Source organism: Lichenostomus cassidix, chromosome 6, assembly GCF_008360975.1.
Source record: "Lichenostomus cassidix isolate B80296 chromosome 6, HeHo_3.0, whole genome shotgun sequence".
NCBI lineage: Eukaryota > Metazoa > Chordata > Aves > Passeriformes > Meliphagidae > Lichenostomus > Lichenostomus cassidix.
Genome location: NC_139487.1, coordinates 12,942,416 through 12,962,073, shown reverse-complemented (window position 1 = coordinate 12,962,073; position 19,658 = coordinate 12,942,416). Strand labels below are relative to the sequence as shown.

Sequence of the window (19,658 nt, the reverse complement as noted above, 5' to 3'; positions counted from 1 at the left end):
GCTGCTTGTAGGGGCATAGGATGCAAGGAGCGAAGTGTCCTCCCTGTCCCAGTGGCTGGGGATGTGGGGAGGGGACAGGACTGGCAGGGTGTCTGCTGTATGGTGGTGACTTTGATGTGTGCTGGGGTGCTGTGGGCTGGGACTGTGTGTGAGTGTATATGTGGGCACTAGGGTGTTTTCCAGCACCTCTACAGGAGCAAGGTGTTACTAGAGACTATGGTCACCTCACCCTGCACGTGAGGTGTTGATTCAGGACCAGTCTGCAGAGCAGCCAGGCTCAGGCAGGATGGGTGCCTGGTGGGCTCCCTGCTCCTGGTTCTCCCCTCTGTGTTCTGCCCTCTGTGGCCCTTGGGCAGGGTGGGGGGACACAGATGGAGCTGTCCAGCTATGGATGGGCTGTGCGAGGTGATGAGTGGTGTGCATGGGACACACTTGGCATAGTCTGGATCTGCTCGGGGGACTCTGCTCTGTGCATGGTGGGAGGGAGGTCAGGACTGTTTGGCTGGGTGTTCCCTGGACTCCCAGGGTGATGATTTTGTGAAGGTCCCCCTGAGCCCTACCCAGCTCCATGCCTGCACACACCTCCCTGAAGGATGCCACAGCCTGCCTGGCCTCTGGCATCAGGGCAGGCACAGGATGAGGAGGAGACAGACAGTTTCTCTGGTCCACTGGTGCCCTGGGATACTCTACTCAGGTTCTCCAGCACTGGCTCCCACACGGGCTGGGTGTAGTGGTGAATGCTCCCCTCCAAAAGCAGTGGAGCAGGCAGCATCCCGAGGATGCACCTACAGGTTGGCTGTGCCTGGAGATAGGGAGGGAGGGGGCAGATCTGGGGTATCTCTCCCTCTGATCCTGTGAAACTGATCACAGGACAGGAAAGATGTGTGGAAGTTTTCATTACTGCTTAACTGTTAAGTGCCTGTGCTCCAGCAGCAGCACTCCTAGGTGGATCATACCAGGAAGGAAACTGAGGCAGGAGCTGACCTAAATGACAGACAGACACCTGCCTTTTGAGCACCGGGGAAGGGCATGCTGACTGTGCCTAGGGTGACCCCCCTCCCCAGTTCTGCTGGTGATTTGGGGGTGCCACTCCCAGACCCTGCTTTCCCCCTTTCCTGTGTAGCTTCCTGAAGCTTTGGACCAAAATCGGTGGCATTGATTGAAGCTGTTCTGCAGCTCCCTGGTGTGGTGGAAAGAGTGGAGACAGAGAGCCCCCAGCCCTGCAGCAACCCTGCTGAGGGGCTCAGGACAAGGCAGGGGCCACTCCTTGTGTGGCTCCTCTGTTTCCTGGGGCACACTCGGGGCACATTCCAGTTGCACACTTCACCTGCTACTGACTTTTCCCTAGCATGGGCCAGAGCAGGACATTGGAGATGGGGTGTCTTGTGTCCCCATCTGTCACCCCTCCAGAAGGAACAGGCTCATGCCTGTCCCCCTTCACCCACACTCCCATGGTGAGGAGCTACAGTTCCCTCTGGCTTGTCTGGAGATGTGCCCCAGCCATGAGCGTGGGAATGAGATCCAGGTGCCTTGGGTTGCCAGCAATTGCTCCCATTGCCTGAAGGTGCCCAGAGAACAGGGAAACATGTTGCTCAAGGGGCAGAAATTGGCTGAGATTAAGCTGAGCCCTGGGCACTGTATGAGGAGTCCTGTGTGTGAATGGCAGTGGTTTGGGATGGGGGAGAGATGCTGTTGCATAGGTCACTTCCCGCCTTGACTTGAGAGGCAGCAGGTAGGATTTTGCTCTCCAGGGAAGGTCCCAGGCAGTTTTCTGGGGCTGGAAAATGCTGTGTCCCCTCCAGGGGTTGTTTACAAGCTGTGGCTCGGTCAACAGTCACAGCCCAGAGACCGCAAAGAGCCTGAAACTAAACACTAATGGCTCAGTTCTGCTAATGGACACAGGGCTCTGCCACCTGCTCCAAAGCCATCGATGCTGCCGGCCATGCTTCCCCTGCTCTGGCTGCTGGCCCATGCTCTCCCTGCCTCATCCCTGCTGGTCCCCTGCCTGCAATTGTTTCTCTGCCCAGGCTGTGCTAGTTGTGTCCTGTGCATAGATTGTGCTGGGAAGTGTTGTGCCACCACAGTGATAGGCTGGGAATGGAGCAGCTCCAGAGGGGACTAAGCCAATCCCTCTAAGCCTGGGGAAGGGTTCAGTGGGAGCATCTTGCAGCAAGACCCTGGGGGAGTTCCAGGCTTGATGGGTTCCCAAACTCAGCTGGATGAGGCCTCAAGCACCCCATCCATCATTTGGAGCTGGCACTTCCCTGAGAAAGAGCTTGGACAGAAGTGCTGACTGTCTGCAACCCCTTGTCATGTCTGCTTGGCACTGTGCCCCCTTGGACCCTGTCACAGCCTTAGTGGCATGGGTACAACCACTGTCCGTCAGTAGCAGTGGAGCATCTCCCATGAGTGCACTGTGCTCCAGGATCTTCAGGGTGATCAATGCTGGAACTGACGTTTACCAGCTGGATAATCAATGATGGACTGTGTCACCCCACCTCTGCCCGGTGCCATCGTGCCTGTCCCCAGCCCTGAACATCTCCTGGCAGACCCATGCAGGGGGCTCTCAGACCCCTCCCAAGAGCCTGCTTTGGCCAAGCGCTCAGGATGGGGCAGGTGGAGAGAAATGCTATCAATTTTGCCTCTTGAAGTGCAGCATCAATAATTCAGTGTGGAGCAATCGGTCCCGGCTGGGAGGAGGGATGGCAGGAGGGAAAAGGCGGGAGAGCCACCCGCGTCGCCCAGCCACAGATTAATATTAAATGAAGTTGCAGATTGCTGTCGGCAGGATAATTGGTGCCTGCCCCAGGGCTGTTCCTGACTCGGCTGTGAAGGGTACGTACTGGGGGGGCAGACAGGATTGGGGGTGTCTTGGAGAGCCCCCAACATGGGGTGTGCTGGCCTCTGCCTTCCTTGGGAGCTGCTGCTGCTGCCCTAGAGCTCAGGATACAGAGAAGTAGGGAGAAACATGAGGGAGCAGCATCATGCCTGGGTGCCACTGGTACCCCAAAAGGTGACAGGCAGGAGGGTGGTGGCAGTGAGCAGTACGGACACCTCCTCATGGCTGGCTCAGGGTGAGGATCCCTCTGGAGAGAGGAGAAAGCGAGAATCCCCAAGGTGCTGGTGAGAGCAAAGTCCTGTGCCAAGCCCCGATTCCTCCTGCTTTCCAGGAACCTCTTTGGCAGGAGTGCTGTCTTGGCTGCAGGAGGGACTGGTCCTTTGGGCTGTGGTGCTTGAGTCCCTGGGCTCAGGGAATTATTATCCAGCCTGGTGGGTTTGACAGACCCCAGAGGTCAAGGTGAGCTTGCTGCAGGGGGTAAATCTTGGAGTATCGAAATCTAGCCCAGGACAGCTGCAGGCAGTCCTGGTTGAAGTTTGGGGTTTCCTGGGCTGGGCTGTACCAGAGATTTCCCTACCTGCAGTGAATTTAACCCTTGCCTTTCCAAGGGCTCCCAGGTTTATCAGCTGGCTCTAGGGCTGTGCAGGGTGTGTTGGCTCTCCCGGCAGCCCTGAACTCCCCAAGGTCCACAGTACCTGTGGTGCACCCTGTGCCTCTGCTGCTGTGTGGTGACACGTCCTGCTCAGCCCAGCCAGACCTAATTAGCTTGTTGAATCTCTTCTCCCTCCGGCCTTGTGTTAATCACTTTTCACATTGCTTCTTTCCCAATTCCCTCTGGTCTGATTTGCTCTTACTGTTGCTGATGTGCCTGGAGAGGGGAGCAAGGGAACCCACCTGGACATGGAGCAGGGCCCCCACTTGGTCCCAGGATGGGCTCTGAACCAACAGACAGGGGAGCAGGAGATCCCTCAGCCATAGGGAAGAAAGAAAATCACAGGCTGGAGAAAAAGCAATAAATCTAGAGAGCAAAGGAGCCTATTGGAACAGCCCATCTTTATAGCCCTGCTCTGTTGGTGGAGGGTGAACCCTTCAAATCTAGTGGGAGAGGCTGGGACTCTTTAATGCAGGGTTGTATTGGGCTGCAGGGTGCTGTGGGAGCTCAATGGGGTCTCCTTCACCTCTCCCCTGTGAGGGGCAGGATTAGACCCCAGGACTGGGCACAGGTGGGAATAGAAGTGCCCTGAACTGGGCTCTATGGAGTATGGAGTCTACAGTTCCCAGAGTGCAAGTAGCAGGATGTCTGATGTGCTGTCCCTGCTTGCTGCAGCATCCCCTTCCAGGGACACAGGAAAATGTCTCATTCCCCATGGATGCCTGCCCTGGGGCTTGTTGTACTGCTGGTGCAGGAGGTGGCCAGATCAGAAGCAGCTTTTAGGTGAGAGATGCATAGACAGCTGTCTAAAAGAGACTTTCTAATAACCACTGTTGCCAGGCTGGAGTCTCTGTCCTGCTGCTCTCAAAGCAGGACTTTGGGTGGGCTGTGGGGAGCAGCCACCCTGGCTGTCCCTGACATGCTGCCCTCCTTCCAGGCAACACCCTGTGGGACATCTTTGCACCCTGTGGAGCACATTTCGCTCCAGAAGCAAGCAAGGTACCCAGGGCTGGCAGCCCTCAGCTGTGGCTGTGACTGACTTGCTGGTGCAGAGATGCAGGGGAAGAGGGAGGAGACAAGGGTTGCAGGTGTCTGTGGAGATGATCAGTGGATAAGGCTGAGCTCCAAGGCAAAGAACTTGTGCCATGCTGTGGGTGCATGCAACGTGGGGACACTGCTGGGGGGAAGGTTTTGTCGTTTGTCATGGGGATCTTAGGCAGGGCTGGTCCTTGGGCTGGTGGCAGCAGTATCCCAGTAGTGTGTGATGAGCTCGAGGGTCCCTGCAGACTGCTCAGTTCCAGTGGCCCCACGGGCTGCTGTTCCAATGGAAGTCAGTGTGGCTGAGCCTCCTCCACCTCTGTGCAACCCCAGGTGCCAGTTCTTCACCCCTTTGCAGGTGCCTGCATCAGGCTGTGCAGTGCAGGGGTGTCCTGGGGGAGAGCTGACCCCTAAGTCCCTTGGGCAGTTATGTGGGCTCTCATCCTCTGCAGCCTGGGTGCTCCAAGGGACCCCAGAGGGTGCTAGGGAAGGAAGAGGGAGGGCCAAGGCAGGTCTCCCCTCCCCTGCCCTCCCCTCTCCTGCGTTGCTGGATCTGTTGCTGCCAGAGCAGCTGCCAGCTGGGGCTGTGTGTCTGGGGGATGGCGATTGCTGAGGCGCCCTGGGACCTGCAGGGGCTGCAAACGGTGGGCATCATCCTGCTGCTCTGCTCCAGCCTCAAGCTACTCCATGCCCTGGGCATCATCGACCTCACCAGGGGAGGTGGGACTGGGACAGGGATGGGGATGCGGCTACAACACGATGGGGATGTTGTGGTGGAGGTGCTCCTCCTATCTCAAGGACTACAGGGTGCTTGGGGGAGTTTTTGAAGGATTAGTGTGGTTTGGGGCTCTTGGGGGGAGGGGGAGAATTAGGGTGTCTGGCAGCCTTAGGGTGTAGGGAACTGGGGAAGTGAGGGTGTCTGGGGGTGTTTCAGAGTGTTAGGATATTGGGTGGGAATATTTGTGGACGTTGGAATGTGTGGTGTTGGGTGCAGGATGCTAGAAATTTAGGGTGTCTGCGAGGATTAGACTGGGGGATATCTGGGTCTGGAGGCACTGGCTGCACTGATATGGGGGTGCTGGGGGATGGAGATTGTCTGGGCTATTGGGGTCTGAGGGCAATGGGATGCAGAGGGCTGGGCTTTGTCAGATGATAGGGAAAAGGACTGCAGGTAACTGGAGCTGAAGAGACAAGTGTGAGCTGGGAGAAAAGAGCCATGGATGTAGGGTGCAGCACCATGCAGGGCAAAGCTTTCTCACTGCTACAGGAACTGGTGGCTATGGGGGAAACCTGGGAAAAGAGGCTAGAGCCCCTTTGCCCTCCCTCTTGGGCTGTGCCAGGGCTGGGGAGGGAAGAGGATGCTGTGGGTGTTGAGCTTCCAGGATTGGCATGTGGGTGCTGAGGACTGGACTGGATGTGGTCAAAGAAGAGGACCCAAAATATGTCAGAGCACTGGATATATGACCTGTTGTTTGTGCCTGGTGAGGGTGGGAGTGCAGGGAGCTTGGGAGCTTCAGGGTGCTGATGCCTTGTTTCCTTTGCTGATGCCTTGTTTCCTCGACTGCGCCATGGATAGTCCCAGCTCAGACAAGGGCTGCCAACAGACTTTGAATGAACGTGTTTTGGGGCTGCTTTGCCTCCTTCATCTCTGCCTCCGTGCTGGCACTGGGGATGCTGTGAGATGAAGGCACTGCAGATTACACCCCCTAGGGTAGCCAGATCTCGGAATGGGAGGATTTGTGGATAAGAGTGATCAGAGGAGCAATTAGTAGTAAAGCAGAGGGAGGGGAAGGGAGCAGAGGAGGGTGCTGTGCCCAGGAGGTGCTTTCAACCCCCTTCTGATGGAGGATGTCCCTGAGCTGCCTGGGATCTGGCTGGGGTGTGGCTGAGACGCATCCTCTCTGTCCCTGTGCCTTACTAGGGAGGGAATGGGATGGCATCTGGGTAATGGGTATGCAGAGCAACAGCTCTCTTGTGTAACACATTGCTTGCAGCCAAGAGGAGCTGCTGCTCTGCTGGGGCATTTTTTTGGGTAGCTACTCTGGCACCTTGGATGTGCTGGTTCCTGCTGCCAGAGGTGTTCCTGCCATGGAGGTGCTGATGGGGGCAGGATGTGTCCTTGTGTGGGGGTTTTGCAACAGAGTGATGCATATGGCTGTTCCACTCCTGCAGCTTTGTCTGCTCCATTTGAGGAGCTCCTGAGCTCCACTGTCCCTTGAAATGTGTATCCTGTCCCATTCCCTGCTCACAACATTTTGTACATGGTGTGGGCTGAAGAAATTATTATTCTGCAACACCTCCTTTGGGCAAAGCCAGGCTATCTGGAAGCACTGTCACAGGCTGGGCAGGGGAATGGGGACAGCACTGCTGTGAGCCCCACTTGGCTCTGCAGCTTCTTCTGGCCCATGGCCCTACCTTCTCCCTCTGGGGTCTTCTCAGCACAAGGGTTGTGCAGCTGCTCCTGCCTCTGGCACTGGGGAATATCCTGGTCCTGAGCCTCTGCTATCCCACAAACTGCAGCTTGCTTTGCAGCTTTGCTGCTGCCAGCTCTGTACCACCCTCAGGACAGGGACTCTTTGGCCCTGGGAGATGCCAGCTCTGATTTCATTCCTCTGATGAATGACTGTCTGGCACGTTGCTACACTTTGCTCTGCATTGCTGTCTGATGAGGGTCATTTGCAGAGCTGCTGTTGGTGGGACACATCCTGACCTCCCCAGGGCGCCTATAGGGACTCATTCTTCCTCCTGCTGACCTTCATTGCAGACTCCAGAGAGCTGTGATTGGTGGCACTGCCTAAGGCTGGGTACTTCCCTGAGGGGCTGAGCCCTGCACAGGGATGATTGTCAGCCACAGGTTTCAGGGGCAGCTGGGTTCAGCACTGCTGTGTCGCTGTTGAGCAGCTAGCAGAGTAATGAATGCACCAGTTCTCAGTGGCAAGAAGGACTGACCTTTATTGTTTTGATTTCATCACATATATAGAGTTCTCAAAAGTCACCCAGATTGGTCAGTCAGAAGCCTTCCCCCAGGCCTGATTGGCCAGGCCTGCACTGCCCAAGTTCTGCCACACTGTTCCAACAACATCCAAACTTTATTTATAAAACACAAGAAAATTTCTCATGGGAAAAACCTGTGCTAGCCACACTGCTGTCCAGATGGAGCCAGTGCTATGTCCTGGCAGTGAGCCTGGGGACTTGCTTCTGGCCTCTTGGGAAAAGGTGATGCTCTGGAGGGGGATTGAGGCTGTTCTACTGAAAAGAATGTGTTCTGAGAACTGTTGGCCTCTTCTCCATGCTCCCCTGATCTTGCCCTCCTGTTTCCCAGGCAGGCTATCTGAAAAAGCAGAGGGTTCCCTTGCCCAGCTGCTTTCTGCCACCCCAGCCCTGCTCCTAGAGCAGGGTGCTGGGGCAGATCAGCCTTGGGTGCCAGTGCCTCCTGACCTGCCCACTGACCCAGTGTTGCCCCAGAGGGCCAAGCAGGGGCTGTGGGTTCTGCGTGACTGGTGGGCTGCTGGTGTTCTGCTCCCCTCCTGGAACGGTGCTGTGCCCAGGAGCTGGGCACACTGTGGGGGTCTTGTGGTGGGATGCACCCATCATGATTATGCATTTATTAACAAGTTACTGAGAGTGATTGGTGAGTTTTGGTATTGCCTGTTGGTTTGTCATTGTAGGGTGTTTTCTAGCAGGAGGGTGCCATGGAAGGGGTGGGTTGCTGTCTCCAGCTAGCTGTCACTGGGAGGGCACTGGTGGCTGTGGCTCTGTGGGGGGGACAGGGACATTGTTATGCATCAGACTGATTCTGTCTCCTGCTTTTCCTCTGGGGAGACCATGGAGCAGCTCAGGCTTGGGTCCTCTGTGGGAAGGGGGTGTCAGCCAAGCACTGGGTAACCCTCGGCATGGTGGCATTGGCTGGATCCAGCCTCCAAGGACACATCAGCTGTTGGTGGCTCAATACAAAGTGGTCCACAGCCATCCTGGTGGCAATCATTGCTGGGGGCAGGGATCTACCCACTGAAGGTCCATTCGGAGCCAGCCTTCAGGATTAATTTCAACAGTGTGTGGAGCTGAGGATGGGAAATCCCTTCCCCTTCTGGTGCTGCCCAAGGTTGGAGTCTCAGTTTGTGTGTGTTTGTGTGTTTGAAGTTGCCGAGCTGTGGAATGATGCATGGGAAGCGACAAGCCACTTAACCTCCTTAACACAGACCTCCTGCCACAGATAAAACACCACCAGCCCTTTTTGTTCTGTGCCAGCTGCTGGATGGCCCTTGCAGAAGGCTGGAGAGCAGAGAGGCATCTGGAAAAGGAGCTGTTGCTGGCAGGGACAGGGCTTCGTGCTGCTATGTCCCTTGTGTCCAGAGTGGCAGCACATGGCTGTGCTCTTCTCCTCATCTTTGGGCAGAGCTGTTTCCCTTCAAGGGGTTGCTCCCAGACTTGCTTGTGGTTTGGATGCTGGGGACAGAAAGAGGGTGGTGTGTCCTACCCAGCAGAGCCCTCGTGTTCACTGAAGCCAGGACAGCAAAACCCCAGTCCTGGTCACCCCTTTCCTGTTCTTAAGCTGCATGTGCTAAATGTGCTCCCTCCCCTGTCCTGGGGACCCTGGAATTGGGCCCCCTTCAGTTTCCTCCTTGAGAAAACGCCCATGTTCTTTATTTTTTTCTTCTTCCTTCTTTATAACAAACTAAAGTGTAACTTGCACCTGACCTGACCTACTGCACGTGCCTATACCTGCTGCCCCTGTGAGTCCAACCACAGTTTACTCTCTGTTGCATCTCTCTCGCTGTGTGGTTTCCCTCCTGCCCTGCTCCCTCCCGGGTCCATCACCCTGGCATTGGGTGTTGCTCTGCCCGCCCTGTCCCTTCCCTCTCAGCAAAAGGGATACTTCTGCCTGCCAGGTCTGTTCCCACAGCTCAGCACTGCCGGAATGACCTGGCCCCAGAGCATCCTTGGAAGACTGAAAGGTGCAAATCCCTTTCCCTCTGCAAAATAAGGCTGTGGAAGGGTAGCTGGGACAAAATCATGGTTTATGTAAAACTGATGCCCACTTCTAGGATGGAAAAATTCTCTTTCCTCACCTGCCTGCAAACCCTGGAGCAGACAGGAGCCAATTGTGCTATTCTGCCAGTGCCAAGATCCTGGTCCTCACCCTTGCCTCTGTCACCCCTGACGAATGCACCCCTGCCAGGGGGTGCATTTGTTCATCCCTATAGGTTTGCACATCACTATCAACCTGCTGTGGATGCCACATCCCTGGGGAGGGTTTGCCCTCTTTGAGTGGCTTTGTGTGATCTGCTGGGACAATGACCTCCTGCAGCTATTCTTCATCCCCCCGAATGATGGAGCTGCCTTGGTGTGAGCTCAAAGGGTCCCAGGTTCTGCCTGTGGGCACTTTGGGGCCAACCTGCCCAGCAGTGGCTACTGGATGCAGACCCATGTTCCAGTCCTGGAGCTGGGTACCATGCAACACCATTTCCCCAGTATCTGGGGCTCAGCTTAACCCCACAAGGCTGAGAAAGGGCTTCTCTGGCAGCTATCCACTAGAACCCTAGAGAAAAAACCCTAAAACCAGGCCTTGGGATTCATAGGCGTTGTGACCTGCTGCTTGCAGATGTCCAGGATGCTTGGAGCAAACACATTGACAAACCAGAGCCCCAAGGGGACTTTGCACCTTTTGTCCCATTTGTCCCCATGCTGCTGTCTGCCTCCCCTTGGAGGCTGGAGCCCAGCATGGCCTTCATCCCCTCCTCCTCCTCCTTTCCCTACCTGCAGCATTAGTCCTGAGCTGAGTTTGCTGGCTTGAGGCACTGTGGGAAGGGAGGGAGGGGGTCTGCAGCCATGGGGCAACACCAGCTGGGAGAGATGGGGCTGAGTGAAGCCATTGGGATCCAAACAGGGGAAAGAGGCGGGGGTGGCAGTTGGGTCAGTGCAGTGAGGTGACCTATTATAAATGCAGGGCAACTTGGATGTGATGGCCATGGGCCAGGCTGGTGTGGGCATCCCTCACCCTGCCCTGTAGCCTGGCCAAGGCGAAGGCCTGAGCCCCATTCCCCTTCTGGCTGTCTCAAAGCAGGTCCCTGGGCTCGGGTCCCAGTGCTGCACTGGGGTGGGGGTGCACGCTGCAGTCTGGGCTGCATGGGGGTCTGGTGCATGCTTTGCCTTCAGCCCTTGGGTGCCAGCAGGATCAAACCCAGCCTGAGCTTGGGGAGGATGCAATGCCCTGGCTCATCCACAGGCTGTTTCTTGGGCTTCATCCTACCCTGCCTCCCTGCAGAGCCCCTCGGGGAGGGTCCCCAGGGAGCAGGTATTTGTCCTCAATGCTAAAGGACAGAGTCTGGCCCTGCTATCTCCTGCCTCTGTGGGCTCGTTGGAATCTCCAGTGCACCCAGGCGTGATGGGGGTGTACAGAGGTGCTGGGTATGAGTAGCCTAGCAGGGTTTCCCCCATCCTTCCCAAGGACGGGTACTCCAGTGCCGGGTTTGTCCTGGGATGGAGCAGGAAGGCCGACCAGAGCCTGGGCTGGGTTTTGCCTTCCTGCTCCTCCAGCCTCACGCTGCATGTGCTGCCTCTGCCCAGCTCACCCCGTGCCTGGTGCCCAATCCTGCTGCCAGTCGGGACCGGGGGCTGATGCTCTGTTAACTCTTCTTCTGCTTGGTGACTCCTTCTTTCTTCCAGGCAACCCGCCAGTCCAAACTAAAAAAGCGCTGAAGCAGCGATTCCTCAAACTTCTGCCCTGCTGCCGGCCCAAATCCATCCCCTCGCTCAGTGAAAGCAAGTGCTTCTTCTTGCCTTTGTGTGTGTTTGTCCCCGGCGGTGCTGCTGCCTGCTCTCCACCCTGGCCCTGCCTGCGGGAAGGGGATGCCTCCACCTCTCCCCTGCCCTGGCTGTCAGGATCAGCCGTGTCCTGGAGAGGTCCAATCCCATGGGCTCTGCACAGACTTCTGTCTTTACCTGCTCACAGGCTGGTTTTATCCCTCTTCAGCTCCCTGGAGCAGCTCCCACAGGAGGCACAGCGGCAAGAACCGCTTAGGAGCTCGCTCAGGGCAGTGAGGCCCTCCCAGAACTGGTTTAAGGGGTGGGGGGTTGTTTCTCTAAGTTCAGGGTCAGTCTGGGATGGAGGTGTGATGGGGGATGAAAGAGGCTGAGGAGGGAGTGAGTGCAGAGTCCCTTAATCCCCTGCACTGGATGTGCTTTGGCCCCTTGGTAAGTCCAAGCCCCTGGTCAGGGTCTCTCCCAGGCCTACAGTGCAAGCCAATACCCCTTGGGAAAAGGTGAGTATGGAGGGGCAGGGTCTGAACTGTCCCATGGAGCGGGGATACTTGCTGTGTGCCTCTCTAGGCTGAGTGGGGTCTGGAGGTGCTGGTTGCTGCAGGTAGGGGTTGTGCAGCTTGGCAGGTGGTGGAGAGAAGCGACAGATGAAGGTGGGAGCACAGTGGGCAGGATGGAATCTGGACAGGCTGATGGGGGACATTTGGTGCTGGGGGTTCTGAGGGGCTGGTGCTGCACAGCATTGAACCCTGGTGCTGCACAGACCTGCAGGATGTCAAGGGTCTCAACTCCACAGGGCAGATGCCTTTGCTGGTGGGAGGAGAAGGGCAGGCAGGGAGGGTCTTAGCACTGGGGGGTTTTCACACCTCCTTTCTGCCCAGCCTGGGCTGAACTGGAGGGGGGTTGTTGCTCAGTGTCAGTCTCTGGTCTGCCCCCAGGGTGTCTATGAGTGTCCCCTGCTGGCACAGACCCAACTGTGGCTGAGAGAGCACCCCAAAAATGTGTCAACCTGGGCAGGTGTGAGAGGACAGGGCGTGCTGTGCAAGGTGCCTCTCCCCACCCCGGCATGACAAGATAGGCAGGGTAGTGCTGGCCTCAGCCACACTCTCTTCCCCTGGATTCCTTGCAGACAGTGTTGAGGATGAGTTTGAGCTCTCCACCGTCTGCCACCGCCCCGAGGGGCTGGAGCAGCTCCAGGAGCAGACCAAGTTCACCCGCAAAGAGCTGCAGGTCCTGTACCGAGGCTTCAAGAATGTGAGTACCCCTTGACCAGCTTTGGTAGTCCCCACCTCTGCTGCCATGTCCACCTCGGGATGGTGCTTTCTTTGTGAAGGTTTTTGGGACCTTGGGGTTGGAGTTTATATAAGGCTACAGCCTGATCTTACCTCCAGGGGTAAGACCTGATCCTGTGCTTCATTTCCTTGGGTGCAGAGAGCCCCCTTCCTGGGTGCCTGGGATGCAGAGCCCCTCCAGCAAGGGGTGCAGCCCAAAAAATCTGGGAGGTGTTCCAAGCAGCCTTACCAGCCACTCAAGGTGCACAGGGCTGGTGGAGCAAGGCAAGGAAGCCACAGGGTTTTAGAGGGGTTGATCAGCCCTTTCCACATTTTTGTAATGTGGAAGTGACGCTGTGGCTTTGCCCTGACAGGAGTGCCCAAGTGGCATTGTCAATGAAGAAAACTTCAAGCAGATTTATTCACAGTTCTTCCCTCAAGGAGGTGAGTGCCCATCCCTGTCCCTGTCCCCAAACACATGGGTACCTCTGCAGGGCAGAGGGTCACACAGCACCCCCTCATGCTGTCTCCTCCCTGCAGACTCCAGCACCTACGCCACCTTCCTCTTCAACGCCTTCGACACTGACCATGATGGCTCCGTCAGCTTTGAGGTGAGCTGTGGCCAAGGAGGGAGTGCTGGGGTGCAGCAGGGCAAGGAGAGCACATCCCTCTGGGGACGGTGGGCTGGGGTCGGACGGTGGGCTGGTGTTGCTGCTGCAGATGGATGAAGAGCTTTGCAGGCCTGGTGGAGATTATTAAATTCCCCGAGGTAGTAGAAAACAAGTGAAAAGCAACAAAAAAGGGGCTTTCTGTATTTTCTGGGTAGGGTTGTGTAGGTACCCAGACTGGCAGACATAGGTGTGGCTGGGTCCTGTTCAGACTTTGGCTGAGCAGCAGGTCATGATGGACATAGACCTCTTGGTTGCTGTGACCCAAGGGACTAGTGTGGGAAATGTATAGGGTTAAACAATTTTTTCTCCTCAGACTCTTTGATACCAAACATTTCACCTTGTCAGCCCAGCCCCAGGGCACATCTGCTTTGGGGCTGAGTTGCCCCCTGCAGGAGAATCAAGCAGGGCTGTGCCCTCTGTGTCTGTGAGGCCCTTTGTATCTGTAACTCCCATTACCTGCCTTGTCCATCCTTGCAGGACTTTGTGTCTGGGCTGTCCACCATCCTGCGGGGCACTATTGACGATCGCCTGAACTGGGCTTTCAACCTCTATGACCTGAACAAAGATGGCTGCATCACCAAAGAGGTGGGATGGAGGGATCCAGACTGGTCCCCAGGGTCAGTGCAGGTCTGCACCTGGCAGGGAGAAGGGCAGAACTCGGGGGCTTTGGCTGAGCTCTGGAGGAGAGCTCAGGGGGTCAATATTTAACTGAGCTCAGCTTTGCAAACATCCCTCCTGGCCCCCTGGCACCGGTGTGTCTCTGGGATGGAGGGTGGATGAGTGGTGTGCAGCTTTGGGGCTCCATCGCACATGCACATGCACACATGGCCCCACACTGTGCACAGAGCCAGCAGAAACACACTGAGCACCCTGCAGGTCCTCCAGGAACATCAAGAAAAATGCGTGGGTTGGGGACTGGTGGAGGCAGAGCCCTGTGTTGACACTGCAACCCTGCTCCTTTCCCATCAGGAAATGCTGGACATCATGAAGTCCATCTACGACATGATGGGCAAATATACCTACCCGGCCATGAGGGAGGAAGCGCCTCGGGAGCATGTGGAGAACTTCTTCCAGGTGAGCTGGGCACATCCTGGGGAAGCAGAGCTCCAGCAAAGAGCTGCAGTGGGTGCAGTAGAAAACACCCTACTCCAGGGATGAAGCAGAACTGTGCTGGTCCTGCTAGTGCTTGGGCATGCCTGGGGCCAGGTGTGCACTGTGTCCAGCCCCTGTGGGTCCTAGGCAGGGGGTACCAGGCTCTCCCTGGGGCTGGGCCTGTCTCTGCCATGTTCCCTGTGCTGTGCTTGTCTGCAGAAAATGGACCGGAATAAGGATGGTGTGGTGACAATCGAGGAGTTCCTGGAGTCCTGCCAGAAGGTAAAGTCACCAGCAGCTCTGCTCTGGTCTAGGTCACCACCCTCTTCCTTGGGGACCTTTGTCCCTCCTGCTTCCTTCCTGCAGAGAGGGGGTGAAGCCAGGGCTCCCAGGGGCAAGGCTGGAGCTCTGCTTTGGGAACTGTACCTATGCCAGCATCCCTGTACAGATGAGGAGAGCCATGCATCCTAGTAAAGCTTGGAAACTGCCTGTAATCCGTGGGGCTCTTGTCCCATGTGCCAAAGCTGCCATGAGGGTAAAGCCAGGCTTGGGGGAGCTGCCCAGATTGCTGTTCTGTGCCCAACTTGCATGCTTCCCACCTGCTCCCGACAGGATGAGAACATCATGCGATCCATGCAGCTCTTCGACAGTGTGATTTAGCACCTGGACCTGCCTCCAGATGAGCTCTCCTGACACCAGGCCCAGAACCTGCTTCTCTCTCTTGACTTTTCCTTTGAGACTCCCCTCCTCTGGCTGCACAGATGGAAAGGGGCCTTCCTTCCCTAAGATGCAGCCGGCGCGGAGATCTTCCCTTCCCCCTGGGCCAGCTGTGCTTTCTTCAGGGGATCCCAAGCAGGTGCTCCCAGACATTGGAGTGTGGGAATGGCTGGCACAGGATGAGCATTTCACCTGGATGGACCTCCCTGCACCCAATCCCAGTGGAAAAGATGCAGCCTTGGGCTGCAATAGAGGTTATCCCCATACACACCACCTTGTGCAGCCACAGCTCCCCTAACCCTGATCCTCCCCAGGAGCCCTCAGTCCCGGCTCCGGCTGAAACCCTCCAGCAACACTGTCTAGAAACCAATAAAATTTTGCAATGGGCGCCAATGCCTCGGCTTCCTCCCCTGCCCTGGCTGTGCCCTGCCATGGGGAGCGTGTCTGGCATGCTGTCTGTGAGCTGCCAGCCACCCTCCCTGTCCTGACACTGGGCTGGGGGGTGGGCAGAGGGGCTATGCCTGGAGAAGGCAGCCCCGTGGGCCCCTGCGGTTCATTGCTGCATGAGCTATGGGGATCATCCCCTGATCCCAGGGATCCTGGTTAGACCTATGAGGCTCGTCCTGACAGGGGGAGAGGGGAGGCTAAAGGGACCCCCAGGGTGACTTGTTGTGGCACTTACCCCCAGGATAGAGGATGCAGGGCTGGGAAAGCTGCAGCCTCAGCCCCTGTCCCTCAGGTTTGGGGGGCTGGCACAGGGGGACCCCAAGCATCCATTTTGAGGCTCAAATGGAGAGACACCCTTTCCACCCCTTCCTGAGGACATGACAGCCAGGGTATGGGAACACGAGGAAGAGGGAGATGGGCTGGTCTCTGGTGACTATTCTGGCCTAAAGGGCTCACGGCCCTGCTCCTGGCATTATTTGCTGCTGCTCTTGCCCTGCTCCTGTGCCCTGGGCCATCCCAGCCCAGCTGCTGCCCAGGGGACTGGGGTATGAGCAATGAGGCAGAGAGGTGTTCCCATAGGCATAGCCCTGTGCTGGTGACATGGCCGAGCTGGCAGCCCCTGGAGGAGAAAATCGAGGCTGGGGTTAGACAGGAGTGATTGCCATGCTGCTGGCAGGCTGGAGAGTCACTTTGGGGCACGGGGGCTCATCTCCTTGTCCCAGCACGGCCACGTGAGAGCCTGCTTGAGGACCTTGGGGATGGGGACCCTGGGTGTCTTTGTCACCACCAACTCCTTGGAGATGGGTGTGTGCAGGCAGGCCTGTCCTGCCCACATACCACTCCAAGTCATAGCTGGGGGAGTGATGCCCATGGGCTAATGTTCCCATGCAACCCCAGAAGCCCCTCACAGGCACTGGGAATGTACCCAGCCCTGACAGCCCCTGACTGTAGCTCCACCCTCTGCATCCTTGGCCAAGGGTCGTTTGGGCTGGCCTGAGCTGCAATGTCTGGGATCAGCACCCATGCTGGGCCAGGCCCCAGACCCAGGCTGAGTCCCTGGTGTTGGAGACATTAGAATTTAACTCCTGGAACTCTGAGCCAAAGCTATGGGGCTGCTTCCCAGGGGGCCATCCCCGTCCCAGTCCTTGCAGATATGATGTGTTTTTTAGGCTCATTCGACACATTATTCATCTCGCAGACATGATGTGTTTTTTAGGCTCATTCAACACAGTTCATCTCACAGACCTGTGTCCCAGGTTTGCTATGGGGCTAAGCTCCCACTTGCATTCTCCTAAGGATGGGAGGGCCTTACCCCTCCATCTCTTCAGCTGTGTTCTCCCTCCCCCCAGGCTCTTAGGGGTACCCACTGTCCCCTGCCACGTGGAGCAGATGCCACCTCCCCCCTCACGCTGTAGGTTGCATGGTGTGACCCCCTGCCCCTGGGCATGGTGACCCACAACCCGCTTGGCATCTCCAGTCTGTATATTTTGTATTATAACAATTATATGGGTTAAAAAACAAAAAACAACAAACAACAAAAACCAATAAAATCTAACCACAATCGCTATGCACACGACCGTTATGTCTTTGCATCTCTCAGCTGCCTGGGATGGGGGCAAGAAAAATGAGGGGTCTCTGCAGAGGGTTGGTATCCTTTTTGGGGTGCTGTGGCTGCAGGGTGCTCTGCATGGTGCTCTGGGAGTTTGCATGGGGGACAGGGTGCACACTGAGCTTGGCCATGCCATTGGTGGTCCTGTAAGTACAGACTTTCCCCTGTTAAGAGGCTGTAGGTGTTAATGCTAGAAAGCTCTTATATCCAGCGTGTCACATTTCAGGAGCTGGGCTGCCAGGTGTGTTTTCAGTTTGTCACAGATGCTGCTGGGTGAACTCAAGCTTGGGACCAGGTGGCCCTTGCTAGGATGTAGCATTTAAGGCTGAGCTAATAGGAGTATGGTCACATAGCACCTTGAGGAAGTAGGTATGGACTGGGAAAGGGTTTTTCTTAGGTACATGAACCGATGGGCAATCACTGGTTGTTGGAAAAAACCCAGCATTGAGAACTGGGAAAAATGAAGCAAAACAGAGACATGTAAGTAAGAAAGCAGCGGAACAAGACAGTAATGGACCTGATGTGGGACAGCAAAATGGTCCAGCATTATATAGTCTGTGGTCCAGGAACTGAAAACTCAATGCAAAGAGCTGCCTGGAGACCAAACATCTTAAAAAGCTGGGCTCTGGCTATGGGGAGAATTACCACTGTGGGACTGGGTAAGCAGTAAGTCTGATCTTTCCAAAGCCTCTGACTCTCCAGGGACCTTTTTGGGCTGCTGGCCATCACCCAAGGCTGTGTATGGCAGTATGAAGGGGCCTGAGCACGTTTTCCCCTCTAACCCACTTTTCCTGGTATATCCTATCCCCCAAGCTCTGTCTGGTTGCTATTTTGGGCAATGACATCCAAGGGCTTGATGTGCCCTCTTGTGGTACAGGGATGCTGTGAGCCACTGATGAGATCCTGTGGGTCCTTGTCCCCAGGGTGAAGGGCAGGAAAGAGGCTGAGGTGATAATGGGAAAAACAGCGTTCTGGGGATCAGCCTTTATAATGCTGCTGCAGCCTTTTCACACCAAATGGGAAAAGGTTTGTGCAGGGGTTGTAGCTGTTGGGGGTGGGGAAGGTGGGGAAGAATCTCTGGGAGTAAAAAATAATCTGTTTAGCCCCAAACAGGCCCTCAGGAAGGGGCTGAGGTCAGGGAGGCCTGGATCAGCCCCTTTTGGTGTGCCATCAGCTTGCTATGAGAAGCTGCTGTGTGAGCCAGGGCTTGGATGACCCTTGTTGGTAGGAGGTAGGTGGGTAACAGCTAAGTCATTCAGTCTATGATAAGAACAGAGATAAGAGCTGATGGATCCTTGGAAAAGAGCAGCCTCATGTTGTTTCCAGCCAAGTTCTTCCCAGCTTCCAGAGGAAAAATTAATAACAGCTATGTGGTAAAACAGCTGAGCAACTGAATGAAGCAGCTGATGCAGCCTGGAGCTGTGATTCACTCCAGCATCCTGAATACTGCCTAGAAACACGAGAATTTTGTAAAAGGATCAGATGCCAACACTGGGAGAACTATTACTGCAGGATTATTTTGGCATGATCAGAGATATGAGCAGCCCTCCAGGGTCCTTTCTGACCCTGTAGTCACCACCCAGCTCTGTAGGTGTATGAAAGCTCTGTGTGTTCTCCACCCAAGTTTTGTGCATTTCTCCTCTCTAACTCTTCTCTAAAGTCTGGTCGTGTATCAATACAATTTAGCTGATTCCTATTTAGGGTATCTGCACAATTTCTATTTTTGCTCTTTGAAAGCTTTGGCCTGAAGATGGTGGTAACTAGAGATGCTCCTTGGCCAGGGGCTCTGCTGCAGCTTCCTGAGCACGGGTACTGATGGTGCCGGAAGCACAGCCGTCTTAGGTTTCTTGTCATGCCCGAATGTCATCAGTGGGAACAAGCTGAAACCTGGTGTGTCTGCCCCGATGTCTGCGGGTGCTCTCCGGCCCTTCCACACGAGCTGGGGTTTTCCGCAGCTCTTTGCTAACTAGTTTCTTGGTGGCTGGTACCTGCTGCAGCCTCCCCAGCGCCGGGAGGGCAGGCAGGATCACTTTGCTGGCCTGTCTCCACAAGGGAGGTCATCTTCTCAGCCCTGCGCTCCCCGCCTCGTGCTCCCGTGCGGCTGCAGCTCCTCCCCGGAGCGATGCCGTGTGACCTTAGACCGCTCCTCTGATCTGCTGACACCAGCTCAGCTTTGGATCCTTCCCTTCAGCATTCCCGTCGTCTCTCTTCCAGCACGGAAACAGCTCCAAGCGTGTCATCGGCTGGGCAGTGCCGAGCCGGGAGGGTCGGAGCAGCGCTCGGGGCTTTCCCCGCGCAGCGCCGCAGCCTCCCCTCCGCGCCGCGGCCCCGGCGGACCCTGCTTAGCTCGCGGGGCACCGCCATAAGTAGGTCACGTCTCACGGGAGCTCGCGCACCCTTCGCTCCCGCGCAGGCGCGCTCCCACCCGCGCGCTGCGCCGCGAGGCGCATGCGCAGAACCGAAGTAAACACTTCATTCCCCACCCTCCCTCCCCCCTCGGCGCTGCTTCCCTACACAAACCCCAAAGCGCATGCGCGTTGCCCCACTGCCGCTTCCCCCTCAG

At 56.3% G+C, this 19,658-nt stretch overlaps 1 protein-coding gene across 9 annotated transcripts in view; it reads left to right on the top strand.

Annotated features, from left to right (window-relative positions):
- Nucleotides 1-17,057, top strand: part of KCNIP2 (potassium voltage-gated channel interacting protein 2) — a 44,958-nt gene extending 27,901 nt beyond the window's left edge. For 3 of the 9 annotated variants that reach the window (XM_085065013.1, XM_085065011.1, XM_085065018.1), the window contains exons 2-9: nt 11,196-11,291; nt 12,418-12,542; nt 12,934-13,003; nt 13,100-13,170; nt 13,708-13,815; nt 14,200-14,304; nt 14,542-14,604; nt 14,935-17,057. In XM_085065013.1, the coding sequence (XP_084921139.1) occupies nt 11,196-11,291; nt 12,418-12,542; nt 12,934-13,003; nt 13,100-13,170; nt 13,708-13,815; nt 14,200-14,304; nt 14,542-14,604; nt 14,935-14,982 (686 nt within the window). In that variant the 3' untranslated portion in view covers nt 14,983-17,057. Of the gene's footprint in view, nt 1-2,965; nt 5,250-11,195; nt 11,296-12,417; nt 12,543-12,933; nt 13,171-13,707; nt 13,816-14,199; nt 14,305-14,541; nt 14,605-14,934 lie in introns of those variants that run through there. The other 6 variants (XM_085065017.1, XM_085065016.1, XM_085065015.1 and 3 more) reach the window with 4 other exon arrangements.
- The last annotated feature ends 2,601 nt before the right edge of the window (nt 17,058-19,658 follow it).